Source organism: Haliaeetus albicilla, chromosome 20 (assembly GCF_947461875.1).
Source record: "Haliaeetus albicilla chromosome 20, bHalAlb1.1, whole genome shotgun sequence".
Classification (NCBI taxonomy): domain Eukaryota; kingdom Metazoa; phylum Chordata; class Aves; order Accipitriformes; family Accipitridae; genus Haliaeetus; species Haliaeetus albicilla.
Genome location: NC_091502.1, coordinates 3,572,178 through 3,590,576, shown reverse-complemented (window position 1 = coordinate 3,590,576; position 18,399 = coordinate 3,572,178). Strand labels below are relative to the sequence as shown.

The window sequence follows — 18,399 nt, the reverse complement described above, 5'->3', positions numbered from 1 at the left end:
TTCTTTTCAGAAGCCATCATAGTAGTAAATCTCCAACTGTCACCAAGCCTTATGATTCAGATGATTCTGCTAGTTGCTCATAAAAATAATCATTTACCTGGTTTGGTGATAAGTAAGAGCCCCTTGCCTCTACTACAGAGTCAGTGCAGCAGAGAATCTGAACCATGTGCTGAGTGACATGTGTAGCACTTTTTGTTTCTGTGTTGAAGTAAGATGGTAGAAACATAGAGTAAGACAAGTATCAGTCTATCCGAGCTTGACTGTGTTCAGATGGCCAGTTCAGATGCTTTAGAGAGAGATTCACAAATAAGCAGTTATGAAATTGGTCTGTAGAGGAAGTTTCTCTTTAACCATTTTATAAATTATTGATAGTGTATACTCTACCTACAATGTGAGGGCTTATGTAGCTTTTCTTGAAAGGTCATTCAATCCAACAGCTTCCATTATCAATATAGTCTGAATTCAGCTCACCTGATTCTAGGTGCTTAACTTCAGCGCTCCAGTGTAGGAGCAGTAACAGGCTATTTATATCTCTGGCATCCAGACTGGTATTTGCCTCTCCAGTGAGGCATGCTTATGGTAATACAGGTCCTAACCTACATTCCTCAGAGGAATGCCTATGGTAACGTGGAATGAATCATATAAAAATGTTGCATACTTTTATTTTTAAAAATATTTTCATGTTACTCCCACCTGCTGAGCAGCTGGCCTTAGTGAGATATATTTTGGCAGTGAAACCTGCTGTGTATTGATCAATATCATTATTTCAGTTCCTGCAAGACTAATATATTATTTTTATTTATTATTCACTTTATATATTATTCACTGAAAAGAAAGTAGCAGCACTAGAATGTTTCTGAAGACTAGACTGGTCTAGGACTCAAAACACAAAAAATCTTTGAGAAGAATAATTCCCGGATGCCATGCAGTATTTCTGGAGTCCTCCCAAGCAGCAGAAAAGTTTTAGTAAGAAAGTTTTTCCCACAGGGGAAAACAAAAGGTTTTTTCTGAAATCTCCATGCTGCTGTTTGGCATTAGGATGTCCATTATATTATCTGATTAGCCACTTGACATGGAATACTAACAAAACAATGCCCGGAATGGGCAGAAAAAGTAATGTGCTGATCAACTCTGTTAACTCTGAACAGCCAAGGAAAAAAGCTACCTGCAGGTAAAAGACTTTATAAAGATTGAATTGTCTTTACAAGAAAGAATGTATTTCGGTAGTAGATTATTATGAATTCTGTAGTTAGGTTCACAGCTGCCCAGCTGTACACCATCTCCAGCATAACTATTATTCAGTATCCTTGAGCAGACGTTCAGTTCTCCACAGGGAGATGGTCTGTTTTACATGTGTTATTGTGTGAAGGAAAAAAAGCCTGGCGTTCGTTTGCAAAGGAAGGAAGCTTGTACTTGAGTAAAGAATGTAATAAACTGTATTTTGCTTTCCAGAATATTCAGAAAAGATTCTGCTTCCTAACCTGTGATGCAGCTAGTTACTTGGGAGACAACCTGCGAGGAATAGGCTCCAAGTTTGTGAGGTCTTCTCAGATGCTAACATCATGTTCGGAATGTCCCACCCTTTTTGTAGATGCAGAAACAGTGAGTATATTCCTTTCAAAAGGTGTGTGCTGCATTGCAATGTGTTACTTTACTGGCTGTTTCACTTTTGAGCAACTCCTGAACAGATATGTCAAAAAGGTACTCACCTCCTATCTCTAATTTTTATCTGCTGTTCTTAACCATATTTCCATTAATTTTCCATATTATTTTATTAGGCAAGTAACGGCAGATGGGCAATATAGAATCACAGAATCATAGAATTTTAGAATAGTTATGATGTGTTAAGCCTGTGTGCCAAAAACCAATATAAAACCGGTGCCTACCAGAGCCAGTTGGCTCCATAACTGGAAAGGGAGAAGCTATTTTTTACATAGTTCAGCATGAAAGATGGTAACATGTTTAGTGGTTTCATTTGAGTCAACTGTGATGTGAGCTGGATGATAAAAATATGTATTAGGGAATGAATGAGATAGCCCTTCCCATTGTTTTCATTCTGGCCCATGTTTATCGAACAGCATCAGGACAGTGTGGCCTCAGACAGAAGTGTGGAGGTAGGAACTTGCAAAATGTAATCTTGGGCCTACTGCTGTGACTGTGGAAGAGCTGTACCTTACGTCATCAGAGAGCTGTGGAGATTAACTAATTAAGCTTTGTGCGATATTTTATTTTAGGGAAGTCCTCTGCAAAGCTGTTAGAACACAATTTCAATTCCACATTATCACAGGTGCAACTTTTGCTGTTGAGTTTGCAGTACAGTAGTCTGTCTGTATTTTTGCATAAATATAAATATTTTTCACTATTAGTATCTGTAAATCTAAGTATTCTTTTGCAAGATCTTTACTATACTTTCTACTCTGCTAATATTTTTGTTCTTTTATAGTGACATTTACTAGATATTTTGATTTCATTTCTCCAGCTGCTCTCTTGTGGCCTTCTTGAAAAGCTGAAGTTCAGTGTTTTAGAACTGCAGGAGTACCTGGACACATACAACAACAGGAAAGAAGCAACGCTCTCGGTATGCTAGATTATGTTATGTTCTTGGTTTTGTACGTGTATATACATGTCTATGTCAGGAGACTGCAGATACACTCAGTTCTGTTTAAACTAATGTTTAGTAGAAAAACATGTTTCAGGTACTGGATTCATTAAATGTTTCTTCCTGAACATATGAACCAGAACTAAAAAAATAGCTATTGTATCCCTTAATTTTAGAAACATTGGCATCTTTAATATTCCTTATCTGTCCTTTATCCTATTCAGTAATTAATTAATTTTCTTGGTTTATGCAATTCAAATACTAATGGAAATCAAGACTACACTTTTAAAATTACAATCAAAGCAAATTGTCACAGTCTGTGTGCATAAAAAGTGCAACTGCAGATTTTTATTTGTTTACATGCTGTGCTGTGACACTAAAATACTGCTTACCTTTCTTCAAACTATAGCGCTTATTCATATCTTCTTTTCATTTCTTTCTGAAAACAGTGGCTTGCAAACTGCAAAGCAACGTTTGCTGGGGGCTCACGAGATGGAGTTATTACCTGCCAGCCAGGGGACTCAGAAGAAAAGGTAATGAATGAGCAGTATTATTTCTCTCCTGTAAAGTGACAGGTGTGATATATCTTGTTCTCGGACCCACAAGAACCTGCTGTGCCTCCTCCTTGTCTGTCTGCTGGGCTTGGACGTAATCCAGTTTTCACACCTAAGGCTCAAAGGTATTGTTGCGTCAGTCCTGGCCGCAGGAAAGGGGAAGTATTCAGAAGCAATCCTTCTGCCTTCCTAGTGTAGACAAGGAAGCAGAGCTAACCCTGCCCGGGTTGTGTGTGCTCTCCCTTTTAGAAAGATGTTGCTGCAGCAGTTTCCCACAGCGCTGTGTCTCTGAAAGTCACTCCTGGTGTACTGTGCTTCCACACTACACCCATTTTATCTACGGCTGTTACAGGCTTGGTCTGCCCAGCAGCGAGGCTTGCCTGGTTGAAATACGCTTAGAATAGTAGTTATGAAATAATGACTGTAAAATGGCCAGTGAAATAATTTATGCTGTAGATGAGTATTTATACCTAAGGCAAAATGTCTCTTTATCACTTTTGAACAGAAGTTTTACACGCTTATATGCATATATATATACATAAATATATATATTTAGTGTGTTGATTCCAGTTAATAAATCAATCTTTTCAGAAATCAGCACCATCAGCAGGCATTCCTGTTATTTGTAATACTACTATAGGAAACAGCTGGTATCTTAGTGGTGTAGAACAAGTTGAGAAATCTTTTTTTGTGGGTTTTTTGTTGGGGTTTTTTTTTTCATTTTGGAGGAAAAAGAATGGAAGGATGGGAAAAAGAGGAGGCCGGGGAGAATTAGCCAAAGTCAGGAAGCAGCAACAGCATGTGGAAAAAAGTGACATCTCCTCTTTCCGTGTAATTTAACTTATAAAAGATAATGCTGACATTTTCAGAACACACAGTTGCCTATTGTAAACATTTTTTTCAAATACCTTGTTTTATTCATATGTTGGTTTGTTTGTCTTCTCCCCCAATTCACTTTATTTTCTTCTGTTTTTATCTTAACCTCTCTTTCTCACTTCCATGTATTTGTGTTCCTCTCTTTGAACACTCTTGATTTTTATTTTTTTATGCCATTTCCCAAGAATCCCAAATCCTTGCCACCCCTGCATTTTGGCTTCCTTGACCTTATTAGCAAATCTAATTTGCTAATAAATCCTCTGGCTGCAATCACAAGCAGTGGGAAAACTGTTCAATCTTCCCCCACCTGGCATCGGTACCAGCAAAAGTTACAGACACCTTCCGATGCATTTAAATAAGATACTGTCTCTCTTCTGTAATTGTAATGGTGTACAGAGAAGTTGCAAGTGAGCTATTCTCAAATCTAAAAAAGAGAGGCCTGGAACACATGCTACTACCTCTCCTACAAGTACATCAGGAGAGGGAGCTTACGTATACGTAGGGAGGTGTAACTATTGGAACGTGCATGGGCTTTCTCTTCCCACTGATGCACAACCCCCTGAACAGAGACTTCAGACGGTAGTGTTACATGTCTTACTGTATACAGCTTAGCTTATCCTCTTCATCCCTCTTTTGAAAACCCATAGAATGGGATGGAGGATCACACATCTTGCTGATAATCTGCATTGTTTCTTTTTTAAAAAAGTAGAGGAGAGAGAATGCTGAGGATAAGGAACAAACTGTGATGTAAGCTCATATAGCTGGCCTAAATGCATCTAAAAGTTAATAATGTCGTGTTCCACTTCTGCGGGTTTTTTTAATTAGGTGTTCTCTGTCTCAGAATTAAATGTGTGTTTTGTGAAGCGGGGGTTAGTATTCTTACTGCTTATTAAACAGACTGAAAAGAAGGGTTTCTCGCTCCTGCAGGAATCCCTGGTCTCTCCCCAGCATTGTTCCTTCATCCCAAAATGCATTATTCCTTGGAAGTTGACAGGATGGTAGGTCTTTGATCAACAGGCGTATTTCTTCCCCTTCTCATTCACCTGTCAATTGAAGCAGCTTTTCCCAAAGGAACGTTCTGTTTATTCAACAAAATTGTAATGGGAGGAAGAGTCCAGGGAAACTGAGGAAATGTGATTAGTAAGGGACAAGGAAAAACTACTCCTAGAGTGGCAAGTATTTGTCTTCTTAACATTTTTCTCCTCTTCTCCCTCAACCTAAAAGGCTAAAGAATCTAGTAATTGTAGGGAAAAAAAATCTATCCTATAGTGGTAGTCACAAGGGAACCTGCCTGAACTCTTAAACTCATTGAGGATTAGACTAGGGCCTGAAATCCTGCTGAAAACTTCTGGCATAAAAAAAAATTGCTTAGCTAAGCACAAAAACAGGCTACTTCTGTAAAAGGAGCAGAAATTATTGTAAGGAAGAAAAAGCAACATGTTGCTCTACAGAAGGCAGAAATCTTAGATTCTCAGAACTCCCCACTTGCTAAAAAGCTTGAGGTGAAAATAGTCCCCTCTACAGACAAGACAGACATAAGGACCAAATTCAGCGTTAGCGCAAGCAGTTGCATCACAAATGCCTGCTGATGCTGGTAACTCATTTGGCACCAGTTTCTTTAATCAGATCTTATTTCAAAATAATTGCACATGATTTGTTGACCATTGTTATTGTTACTGAAAATGGGCAAAGGCAAAAATTGCTTATTCTGACATTAACGAAGCTTGAAATAGAAGTTGTCCAGGTCAGCTACTAGAGCTAGCAACTTTTCTGAACTGGGTAAAAGCTTCATGTCCCAGAATGCCTTTCCCCCCCTTATTCTTGCAACAGATGACATGATTTGGGTATGTCTGTGATTTGTAAGCTTTGATGCTACGTTGGCCAACAGAGTCTCAAGGACGTAGGAGTCAATTTATAGACAAAAGGTAACACACATACTATTGTGCTGTCCGTCCAGGTGTAACAGTCTTAGATGAGTACAGCTATCAGTATGTTCTTCAGCTTTACTGAAAGGGGATTTTTTTAGAATCATAGAATCCTTCAGGTTGGAAAAGACCTTTAAGATCATCGAGTCCAACCATCAGCCATGCTCACTAAACCATGTCCTGAAGTGCCTTGTCTACACGCTTTTTGAATACCTCCAGGGATGGTGACTCAACCACTTCCTGGGCAGCCTGTTCCAATGCCTGATCTAGTCAAAGACCGGTTTTGTTTGGTAGTTGGTTTTTTCTGGAAAAGACATACATGGAAGATCCTATTTTTCTTGTCAGTTAGCACTGCTAATTCAGATAAGTGTCTATCTCCTCATGAGATACTCCACAGTCAGGACGCACCTACCTTAAACCTTCCTCATCCCAAAGCTCACCACAAGCTAATGGACGTGGGCTTTGCAAACTCAAACTGTTAATGGATATTTAAAACATGCTGCACCCCATAAAAATTTGCCCCCAAAATTCAGAATGTACCTGTTTCTATGGGTTTCCCTGTGGCTAAAGGTTCAATTACTCTAGGCCACCACTAAGACTGGAGGTGTACCTCTTGGGGCCATAGTCATCTGTAGTTGAGCTGAGTTACAGTAAAGCTCAAGGGCACAGTGAGTCTCATTGTTAAGTTAGAAATTCTTAATAATCAATTATCTGAATGCTGTTTGACAGATCCATGGGTTGACAATGAGGTAAAATTGGCCTGGGTAGGCAGCTTTTCTAAAGGAGGAACACAGCTGTGGTTTAGATTTCTCCAGACAGAATAGTTTCTACTATCCTTCAAGTCCAGTGCATATTTAAGAATGCACAGCATATGCTCTGTCTCTCTTTTTCTCTCTGATATATATATACACACACACACACAAATCTGTATGTATGTATACCCACTTCCTAGATTGTGGGAAAAGCTTTTGTCTGCTGGAATGTCAAGTCACATAGAATACCTTAATAAAATGCACTTGCAATTAAAAACCCTTGCACACAGCAGTTACTTTGTTATTGTGGGACTCTCCTGTGCCAATAAATGACTAAAGACTGTGTTGCCATCAAAGCGTTTATGTCTTAAGAAATAATTGTGTAACTTTCATCTCTTTTCAGTATGTAAAAATGATTCCTTGAAAAAAGCAAGAAGGCCTGTGATCTACAGATTACTACTTTTGCTATCTTCCTGATCTGCTAATAGTACAGAACAGTAATTCTCTGTCTCAGTAAAAAACTAAATCAAAGTATTGCTTCTAGGGGGTGTGTTCTTCTTATGTGTAGCATTTACTAGCTGCATAAAGGACTGTGCAAGTGATCCAAATACTCTAAACATTTGGTATTTTCAGCTGCCAAACCCACTAATTGTGTAGTGTCTATCAACTAATCTAAAACAACACTTCCCTTACTATAGGAATTAAACTAGAAATTGAGAAGAAGAGTGAAGGCTAGGATCACTCCCCCTGAGCCCTTGCTGCTGAGGACTAAAAGAAATGTCACTTAGTCCAATAATTAATGTCTTTTCAACTTCCAAGGAATATTTCATTTTATGCTGAAAGAGAGAGGAAGATAAGCTACAATCATGAAATTGTAGAGCAGTATTGAGTTGAGCATCAGTAGTTTAGGGAGATTCTGTATCCAGTATATTTTCTTTCAGTGAAGACTGAAAGGGTTTTTCATGTACTGTGAAACCCTTTCCCCACTCCTTTTTTTTGGCTTGCCCTGGTTTTGGAAGCAGTACAGAGAAGACAGCTTTTTCTGGAAAAAAAGACCATGGAATTCACTTATTTGCTGCTTCCCCCCCCTTTCTTTAAAGTAAATTCCATGGCAAATTAGAAATTATATGTGGATTCCAATATTTTTGAAAGTCCAAATGAAACTTGGTGGCATGCTAAACTTCAGAGGAGCTTAAGACAGAGACAAACAAGATTTGAAAAACACAAGCCAGCATACCTGTGAATTTATTAGAGCGCAGTGATCTGTCTGCTCTTGTCCTCTTCTTATCTTGAATTTAGCTTTACAAAGCTTAATTTACATGAACTGAATGGAAGCCAAGATATCAAGGGTTTTGTTCAAGAGTACTAAATAGAAGAAAAAAACTGTTCAAGCAATGTTAAAGGCATAAAATTAAACATCACAGGAGCTTAAAGCTTAGTTTGTCATAGCTATATGAAAGAGTACTGCAGGATTTGGGATAATACTTTTCATACATTTTTTAATAGTAAGGCCCATGGAAAGAAGCCAGACTGAAATACTTTGTTGGGCTATATCAAGTTAGCATTATTTCACATTTCTGCGTTTGCTGCCTTTGTATTGATGGTAAGGTAAATAATTTTGATAAGAATTCCAGATGTTTATTAACACTTGTGCATATGCACTGACATCAGGCTGTAACTGGGCAGATGCACTGTGTTTGTTAATTACAGCATTTACGACAACTCTGCTCATCTAAAATGTCTTGAGAATCTAATATACATAAAATAAGGAAAGCTGCATTAGAAGTGCACAGAGTGCAAATGTTAGTTCTTGGCAAAGAAAAGAGGAACACTTTTTTTTGAGGAGAGAAGTTAGTTCCATAATCTTTGAAATGCTAATGGAGGTCAACTAGAATTTTTATTACTATTGCAACAGGACTTACACTGACATTTTAATAGCTCCAGAATTAGGAATCAGTGAATCATTACTGGTGAGAGGAAGGAATACAAAGCTGTCTGAACTTGTGGCATTGCCATGTAGTGAAACCAAACTGGCATTTTCCATTAATTTCTTTTTTCTTATGATAGTCATAACTTAAAAGTTATATGTGAAATGTTTCCATTGCAATGTGCCAAGTAATAAATCTGGCAGTCACAAAGCTAATCCTGGAAATTTCATTAGATCTATTATATCCAAAAATAGAAGTATTTATAAATAACAAAGTATTTGTAAATAACAAAGTTCAGTTCTGTTCATCACTTGAAAACCCTGCCTAATTTTTTGAGTACTTTGCAATATGAGCCCTTTTTAATAACAGAGAAAGCAATTTTAAAGAAAAGTGTTACTTCAAGAGTTTTCTAACACAATTTCACTGTAAGTTCCTGAGCTACTGAGTGGGATAAATCAAAACTAATAAATCTGAAGATCTAACTGAGGATATTTAGACTGTAATTTACCATTAGAATTAAAGCTTGATTTTATTAAGAATGCTGTGCATGTTGTACGTGATATTTCCAACCAGTTATCAGGTTGAGGCAAGCATTGCTAATACTGCTGACAAGTTATGCTATTAAAGATGGGCTGTGCTTCCTATTGCATGCATTACACTGACACTATACTTTCTTTCCTTTCCTTTTCTCCTGTGCCATGCTTGCTGTGTAGCAAATGGAATCTCTTGCAGTAAGTTGAAGTTCTTTCATATTCTTTGTCCATCTGTAGATGGACTAATACACCCCAATTTTACTGTTTTACTTCTAAGCATGTTTTCCTTTTTCGTTATAATTTTCCTGTAGAATATGTGGTCCTACATGCTGTGACTAAAATAATTTACTAAGGTGTGTTTTGTGAAATCTAAAAATACTGTGCCAGAATTCTGACACGTTCATGTGCTGTTTTAAATGGTCATTTACATAAAATTTTAAAAATCAAGCCTGTGAAGGGTTATAATGTGCTGGAGTGGAAGATAAAATTTGCTGTTGTTTTAAAATTTATAATTTTCAACTTGTCCTAATGAAAACCTACAATTTATAGTTGACGGTTATGTTTCAAATCGGTTTTGTTTATACGTTGATGAATAGTTTCACCACTATTGGTTTCTAATACTTATTTAGGAATAACAAAAATCGAGTTGGTTGATATGGTAACTAAATACTGAGTGAGTCAAACTTGAGTCTTCAGTTTGACCTTAGTTGGCCTTCATTCAGGTTAGCAGCCAGAAGGGTGAAACCGAATTATTGTTCTCCAAGGACTAAAAAAAATCATGTATTACATGCCGAGCTGTCATGAGACTTTTTTTTTTAATTATGTTATGCTCTGTCCTGGTTTTCAATTAGTTTTTAACTCCCTGACAACTTCAAGTATAGGTGTGTTTAACTGCTATGTAGTGTTGCCAGTTCTCCAAAATTTGAACAGGGTGAGTTTGGTGCCTGCTGGAGAACCTCAGGCCGAGTCCCTGCCGGTGAATTAAAGAGGACCGGGGAGCAAGCCCGTGTTCCCGGGCTGGCGTTAGGGCTGAGCGGTCCGCACCTTCCCCGGCTGGGTGCCAGCCAGCCCCTGACATGCCCGAGCACGTTCGAGAGAAGACAGAAGCCAGAGCCGTTTCCAGGAGGTTGTATCTAAACAGTCGCTCTTTATTTTGGGAGGAGAACGGTTAGCCGCAGGGATGCAAGCTTGGCGGTGCTCCGTGGCCTCGCTTACAGAGAATGGCCTCTGGGCAGGTTTATTTAACAGGCAGCATCCCTCACGCCCTAACTCTTCATTTTCTCGGCCACAGATAGGTTCTGTCCTAGCGTGTCGCACATCCATTCCCCCCCCTTTTTTCCCCACCACAGATCTGCTGGGCCTCGCTTCTAGCTGCCGCGGGTCTTTGCTGTCCGATCAGGTCTGGTGGGATTCCTCCCTTCCGGCAACAAACGTTAAACGTACGGACCGGGGTACCAGAAACGGTTTATCCGTAATGGCGCAGAGCTCAGGGCGGGCAAACCCACAGTGCTGACCGTTGCAGACCAACGCTGAGGTGGGAGCAGCCCCGTCTCCCTGGCCTTCAGCAGGACCAGGTTGACACCCGCTGGCTTGGCACTCCCCTCCTGCTCCCGCTCTCCTCCGTAAACCTCCTTCCGAAGGAGACTAGCTCTACCTCGTTTTGGCAGTGCCCTTGGCTGACTGTTCATAGGTGGTGTCCACCCCTCCCTGACGAACAAAGCTGAAATTTGCCAAAGAACCTCTCTCTCTTGACCTCAAACCTTCTCTGGCTGGTACAGAAATTTTGGGAGCTGGAACGCTAAGTATATGGTTCTAATTTTGGCTTATTAATAAAAACCCTGGCACTTAAATATTGAACCATATGCAAATAAACACTTCAGTCCAATTAACATTTATGATGTTTTCAAAGTACTTTTTATTAGTATTTGTGCTGGCATTTGCAGAAACTCCAATTCAGCAACTAGCTGAAGTACATGCTGGTAGCTAAGCATGTATGAAGTGCTTTAAGGAAAGCACAAAGACATTAATAGCTTCTTCTTTTCTGCCATGTTTGGCATGAAACTCTGCTCTAGTTCCTCCAAGCAAATTGGAAAGATCCCTGAGCCCACCCTTGGTCACTGGGTCTGTAAGAGAAGACAAATCAAATCTGGTTTGAAGTCTGTAAGGCTTTCCTGCCAAAGGGTCGGGAGGCCTCCTGACTTGTACTCACAGATTTTTCACTGCTTCCCTAATTTGCCAAAGATTAAGTACTCCTCCCTTCCGCACCATGATCCAGCTGTGGAACTGCGGATACCAGGACCATAAGCATATTAACTTGACTCCTCCGGCAGACGTGCCCATTGCACGTTACTTCAATGTGTCTGACACCTTTTGTGTGGTGCTGCGCATTACACTGGAAGAAACAACTTAATATTCATAGAATAGTACCTACTTAATCTGGGAGAATAAATTGCAGAAGCCAGATGTCCTCTTACACATTAAACTCCATCCATCTGTTGTATGGTTTCTTTAAGGTGGTGGAAAATCCCTGAGCTGGGGTTTAAGTTGAAGAGCTGGCATTTCTTCCTGCTCCTGGCTGGATTTATTGCCTCTCTTCCTCTCCCCTCAGAGAAGCAGGCAGGAGCTTTGACCCTGTTGGACAACTACTTCATTGCTTCTCTCTTGGATTTCCATCGTCTTAGAAGAGGTCTTTGGCCATTTCTGAAGTTTTTTAGAGTTTTATATTCTATGCAGCAAAGTCATTTCCCCCATATTCTGCCTCTGCTTTCCAGCTGCAAACTGGAGACAGTAAAGCTAACCTATATAAACTGCTTTGAGATTGATGCTGATGGGTGCTATGTGAGAGCTAGCCATCATAATTTTGATTTTCAATGTCATATATGACTTACCTGCAGAAGAAACAACATTACTTGTTTTCTGAAATAGTATATGATCATACTTAAGTAAAATCATGTTTTTTGAGAACGGAACTATCTCAATGCGTTTTATTAGTTATTGAATCGCAACTTATGATCTTATTAATTATTTCTTCTCCTACAAATCCTTCTCTCTAGCAATTGGAACTGTGTCAGCGATTATATAAACTGCACTTCCAGCTGCTGTTGCTTTTTCAGTCCTACTGTAAACTTATCGGACAAGTGCATGAAGTCAGTTCCATGCCAGAGGTATGTAACAAACTACAAGGCCTTACACTGAAAATACCGCTTTACTTTCATGTTCTTATTTTTCTTTCTAAGAGCTTACACCAAAGATTACACTATTTCACCCTGAATATAAGTCTGCAGACAAAACCCTTCAATACACCAGCATCTGCATTAAAATGTAGTCGAGATGCTGGATTTTTTGTAATTGCCTGTACTTTCAGAGACTGGGATCTTTTATACATTCAGTCTTCAGAAGTCATTTCAGTAAGTGGTAACAAACTAGAATGATATATGAAATCTTAACCTCACTCACACACTTTACACATAGGGAGGGCTCACACTGTGTGAACATCTGCAAGTGATTTACTTTTATTTTTACTTTAATTGAGGCCTTAATTTTTAGGGAAAATGAGCCTTCTTCACACATACAGAAAACATCCTTTTCCTGGATCATGACTGAATTTATCTGAACTTTGTGGAGACACTTAGACCAGGAGCACTTGTTAGCATGACAGTAACAAAATAATTTGGTAAATTGATCTAATTGTGGATGCAAAATTAAGTTTTTTGCTGGAATACTGCATTGTGATTTCCAGCCATATAAACTGTCTCCTTTGCATGTGCATTAGACTGGAAATGTCAGCAGCAGTTTTTGACAAACAGCTATTAAATGTTTTTGCATCCTCTCATACCTGAGCAAGCAAAGGTGCGTGGTGTAGAACTACTTTATATTTGGGCTGCAAGTGTACTGCCTGATCTTGTTCTCTGGATAAACAAATCAAAATCAGTTTAATGTTTCCAAAGAGTATTAAATCTGTTTTAAAAATATAATTAACTAGATACCTTAATGTCATAAGTCTTTTTAATTCTGTGAGTTTTACAAGCTTTCTTCTTTAGATATTTTTTACACAGTACACTATCGCTTTTGGCCCCAACGGCCTTTTGTTTTTAGATATATCTATGTATCTTACTTCACAATGTCACAGTCACAAGACTGTGATGGGTTGACCCTGGCTGGACGCCAGGTGCCCACCAAAGCCGTTCTATCACTCCCCCATCCTCAGCTGGACAGGGGAGAGAAAAATATAACAAAGGGCTCGTGGGTCGAGATAAGGACAGGAGAGATCATTCACTAATTACCATCATGGGCAAAACAGACTCAGTTTGGGAAAATTAACTCAATTTATTACAAATCAACCAGAGTAAGGTAATGAGAAATAAAACGAAATCTCAGAACACCTTCCCTCCACCCCTCCCTTCTTCCCGGGCAGAACTTCACTCCCGGATTTCTCCACCAAGCCCCCCAGCGGCACAGGGGGGACAGGGATGGGGTTTACGGTCATCACACGTTATTTTCTGCCGCTTCACCTCCTCAAGGGGGAGGGCTCACCACACTCTTCCCCTGCTCCAGCGTGGGGTCCCACCCACGGGAGACAGTCCTCCACGAACTTCTGCAACGTGGGCCATTCCCACGGGCTGCAGTTCTTCACGAACTGCTCCAGCGTGGGTCCCTTCCACGGTGTGCAGTCCTTCAGGAGTGCACTGCTCCAGCGTGGGTCCCCCACGGGGTTACAAGTCCTGCCAGAAAACCTGCTCCGTGGGCTCCTCTCTCCATAGATCAGCAGGTCCTGCCAGGAGCCTGCTCCAGCGCAGGGTTCCCACAGGGTCACAGCCTCCTTCGGGAACCCACCTGCTCCGGCGTGGGGTCCTCCCCGGGCTGCAGGTGGAGATCTGCTCCATTGTGGACCTCCCTGGGCTGCAGGGGGACAGCCTGCCTCATCGTGGTCTTCCCCACGGGCTGCAGGGGAATCTTCGCTCCGGCGCCTGGAGCATCTCCTCCCCATCCTTCTTCACTGACCTTGGTGTCCGCAGGCTTGTTTCTCTTACATGTTCTCACTCCTCTCTCCGGCAGCTGTTCTCACTCTCCGAACTTTTTTTCCTTCTTAAAAATGTTATCACAGAGGCGTTACCACTGTCGCTGATTGGCTCGGCCTTGGCCGGCAGCGGGTCCGTCTTAGAGCCGGCTGGTATAGGCTCGCTCTCTCTCGAACACAGGGGAAGCTTCCAGCAGCTTCTTACAGGAGCCACCCCTGTAACCCCCCCCACCCCCCGCTACCAAAACCTTGCCACACAAAACCAATACAACTTTAGTCAAGTTTATTTTCAGCAACTGCATAAAATGTGTAATACTTTGAAATATCTTTGAGGTGATCACTTTAAGTTGAATGATCATCATTTTATATTTTAAACTATTGAGGGGAAGAAGTTATTGTACTTTGCTTGTAGCTGTAAAACAAAATTTGAAGCTAAAAAATCTATTTTATGACAGATTCTAGTAGTTCAGAGATTCTCTATAAATGGAAACAGTTTGTTTTATCAGATGTGCTGTAGTAGTACAAAGACTTGGAATACTTCCTGTATCTTAAGGAACTGTTCTGAAGGCTGGCTCATAATGTGACTGGGCTGTTCACTTTTAAGAGAAGACAGGACAGTAGGCATCTACTCTCAGAATAGTCTAAATTTTAGAAATATTTTGTGTTCCTTAGAAGATATTTGATTTCTGTAACTGTATTTCACAGTTACGATTTTGTTATGAATAACGCAGCCTATGAAACTGGGGAACAATAATATGAGGAACAGCTGTTTCACCATGAAATTCGCAGATTTTGCTGGAGCCATAAGCTATTATTTAAAGGAAGTTCCATTGATTAGTTCATGTGATGGTGGTTATTTTTAGCATGTATGAGCATGAAAAGGTAGATCTTGAGAAATGAACTCTTCACTCACAAATTATTTATGAGTCTTGTGCCATATTAACTTTTCAGCCTGACAAAGGGTTATACAATTCCTGTCCATCTGTTAATCATATCAGATCCTGATTTCTTAATCATGATTTCTTAAACTTTTCCACTATGATATGAAAAAGTAGCAGGGGTGAAAAATAAAAGATTGTTTAGATGTGCTCTTGCATTTTAGCAAGCCAAAAATACAGCATAGGTTACAGGAAGCACAAAGCTTAAAAATCTGTAGTTTGTGTTTTCCCTATATTGTACAGAGCACAGAGATCAAGAAGTGTCCTTGTGTTAAAATGGGGTCTTTTTCGTAATGTGTACATCCAAAGCAGTAGTAAGAACAGACTTGAAATACCTACTCCCTTTGGTGCCTATGGAGAATGAAAATGCCCGTCTCTCATCTTTCTCCTTGGAACAGCTGTTAAATATGTCAAGAGAACTGAGCGAGTTGAAGAAAAATCTTAAGGATGCTACTGCTGCAATCGCAGCTGAGCCTCTGACGACAGAATCTGAGCCCACATTCAATTCTACAGAAGCAGCTATTCAGTCCATGCTGGAGTGTTTGAAGAACAATGAACTTGTTAAAGCCGTCCGACAAATAAGAGAATGCAGGCAAGTTTTGCTACATGGCTCACATTAGACTTTCATGTTATGAGAAACATATGTGTTTATTATCTTCCTATCTTTATACTAAATGTAATGTGCTGAGCCAGCATAATTAATATGTTTCAACAAGTTATGTGGGGGCGTTGATATTATTAACTTTTGCACTGTGTTCCACAAGTAACAATATCAAATCAGCAATACAAACATGTACGCTTGCAACAATTAAGATGTTTAATGACATCGTGTAGATCGAAAGTACTTCTGTGAGGCTCTTAAGAATCTTTCTACAGAGCTAATTCCTTACAGGTGTATGTCACTGGCATCAGCTAACATTCAGCCCAGCTTCACTTTCACTTATTTGAATGAGTTTTCTTAAGCTTTTTTTTTTAGATAATAGGAATTGCGCTTTTATGTGATTTCAGTGCCTGGTACCAGAGTCTGAGTAACAAATGAGTAGCGTAAAACAGCGAGTTGCTTTCGGCTTATAAGCGTGTGCGAGTCAGTTCTCCTTTTAGCGATCTCTGTCACCTAGTTTCCGTCTGTGCTAATAAACCCATAATGATACGCACATTCTTTTCCTGTTTGATTGCAGGATTTTGTGGCCCAATGATATCTTTGGAAGTAGCTCTGACGATGAAGTCCAGACACTACTGAACATTTACTTCCGGCACCAAACCTTGGGTCAGACGGGCACCTATGCACTGGTGGGCTCCAACCAGAGCCTGACTGAAATCTGTACCAAATTAATGGAACTGAATATAGAGATCCGCGACATGATTCGCAGAGCTCAGAGTTACCGGGTCATCAATACTTTTCTTCCAGACTCCAGCATTTCTGGCACAAGTCTCTGACAGGACTCTTGTGTCCTCTTTCAAGCTGGGAGTGCTGCCCTGTTGGAGTGAGGTGGCTCAATGTCTTCTCAGCCTTACAAAGGTTTGGTCAAACTGTACTCACTCTTGTTACGTTTAGGATTTCTTCTAAAAAGATATGGGCTGAACTTCAAACGTGTAGCAATACTGTAAGGACAAAGGTAGCATAGAGCATCCGGGACAACATCCTTTGTTGCACAAAAATCAGTTTAGCATTTCACTGAGCAACTGCAACTCACTACTGAAGAAGTGACTTCCATTGCATACCAAAGCCTACTACACTGAACAATACTTCCTTTATAGCAAATTAATTTTAGGTTGGCAAAAGTGCAATGTTTCCTTCACGAAATAGTATTTTTTGTTAAAAAAAAAAACTTGTACATTTTTTCCTTTTTCTCTTATTTGGTTGAGTGAAAGATGGGCAGAATGAAGCTGGCCACAGAATCTCGCAAACTTGTTGGTCAAAAGCTGAGAGCCTGTGTATATGAAACAAATTGTAAATGGACTACAGTTTAATGTACACTGTAATTTGAATATGATTACTGTATCTTAAAACAACGAGCTGCTATGAAGTACATTTCCTAATGTTACTAGGCTACTGTCTCTGAAGGTACTGGATCATATCACAGAGGTCTGTTCTTAGGCCCCCCAAGCATCATGAATGGTCTTGGTAGATTTTCTTTTTTTTTTTTTTTTAAAGGACCTTGGCTGCTTTTTACTAGAGGGTTGCTTTTATGAATATATTTATACTATTAAAGGATGGTCGATCTAATTTAACTTGCCATTTTGTAGGAGAAAGTCCCATCACAGAGTCAAATCTTTTGAACTGTTATGCATGCATATTTTTATTTAATACAAATTTTGAGTATAAAAAGTAAAAATATTAACGTGAAATGCAAGTTCTCATTTTAAGTTTCTTTAAAGAGATGTCTTATTTTATTTGTAATGTATATATAAAAGTCATACATGTATCGTTTTTTTCTTACATTTAACTGCTGTCCAGTGTTAAATGTATGCATGTAAATCTGTTGCACATCTGAGACACTTTTATTCTGACAACTATGTAACTTATTCACTCTGTAAATACACTTACCGTTTTTGTGACGTAACTTGGGTTGATACTTGGATCAGTACATCCATTTAACTAAAATATAAAAGTCATATATAATCACAACACAGTATGTGCCTATTGTGAAGATTGTGTTCTTGTCCGAATCTATACTGTTGCAGATGGTATCCATGATCAGCAGCCCCCAAAGACACCTTGTTCATCGTTTATGGTGAAACTGCTCATTACACTGAAAGAAAACAGTGAGAAACGTAAGGAGTTTTTTGGTCAATCTGTAGTTACAACTTAACCAGAAGGAGTACGTGGACTAAAACAGTTTCATAACTGAAAAAACATCCAAAATGCAGGTGAAGGTTTGTTTCTGTTAAAAACATCAGTAATGGTCCTATTTGTTCCAGCGTTGGGTTCTGGTGGGGTTTTTTGTCATGCTAAAAGTAAAAGAAAAGCTGTCCAGTCTGCTGTATCAGCCTCAGCTCTGAGAATCCAGTAAAGCCCTCTCCCCTTCACCCCCTTTTCGTTTTCAGAGTGCTTGCACAATTTTACATGGATCTTGAAAAATACTTGTATTGATGCATAAAAGGGGTGAAATTGACTTCTTTTACAGGTTTTCTGATTTTGCAGTCCACAGAGCTCAGCAGCACAGTTGTAGTTGCAGGACAAAATAGATGCAAGGCAAATGATACAGCTATTTTTCTGAGTAAAATAATCCATAATGGTTAGAAAAGTCTTCAAATTTCAGTTATGTGTTTCACT

At 39.6% G+C, this 18,399-nt stretch overlaps 1 protein-coding gene across 8 annotated transcripts in view; it reads left to right on the top strand.

Annotated features, from left to right (window-relative positions):
• Positions 1 to 17,751, top strand: part of FRY (FRY microtubule binding protein) — a 253,298-nt gene extending 235,547 nt beyond the window's left edge. For 6 of the 8 annotated variants that reach the window (XM_069808041.1, XM_069808037.1, XM_069808043.1 and 3 more), the window contains 7 exons: positions 1,453 to 1,602; positions 2,480 to 2,578; positions 3,049 to 3,132; positions 9,348 to 9,365; positions 12,221 to 12,331; positions 15,521 to 15,714; positions 16,301 to 17,751. In XM_069808041.1, the coding sequence (XP_069664142.1) occupies positions 1,453 to 1,602; positions 2,480 to 2,578; positions 3,049 to 3,132; positions 9,348 to 9,365; positions 12,221 to 12,331; positions 15,521 to 15,714; positions 16,301 to 16,559 (915 nt within the window). In that variant the 3' untranslated portion in view covers positions 16,560 to 17,751. The remainder of the gene's footprint in view (positions 1 to 1,452; positions 1,603 to 2,479; positions 2,579 to 3,048; positions 3,133 to 9,347; positions 9,366 to 12,220; positions 12,332 to 15,520; positions 15,715 to 16,300) is intronic. The other 2 variants (XM_069808038.1, XM_069808044.1) reach the window with 1 other exon arrangement.
• Positions 17,752 to 18,399: the final 648 nt, after the last annotated feature.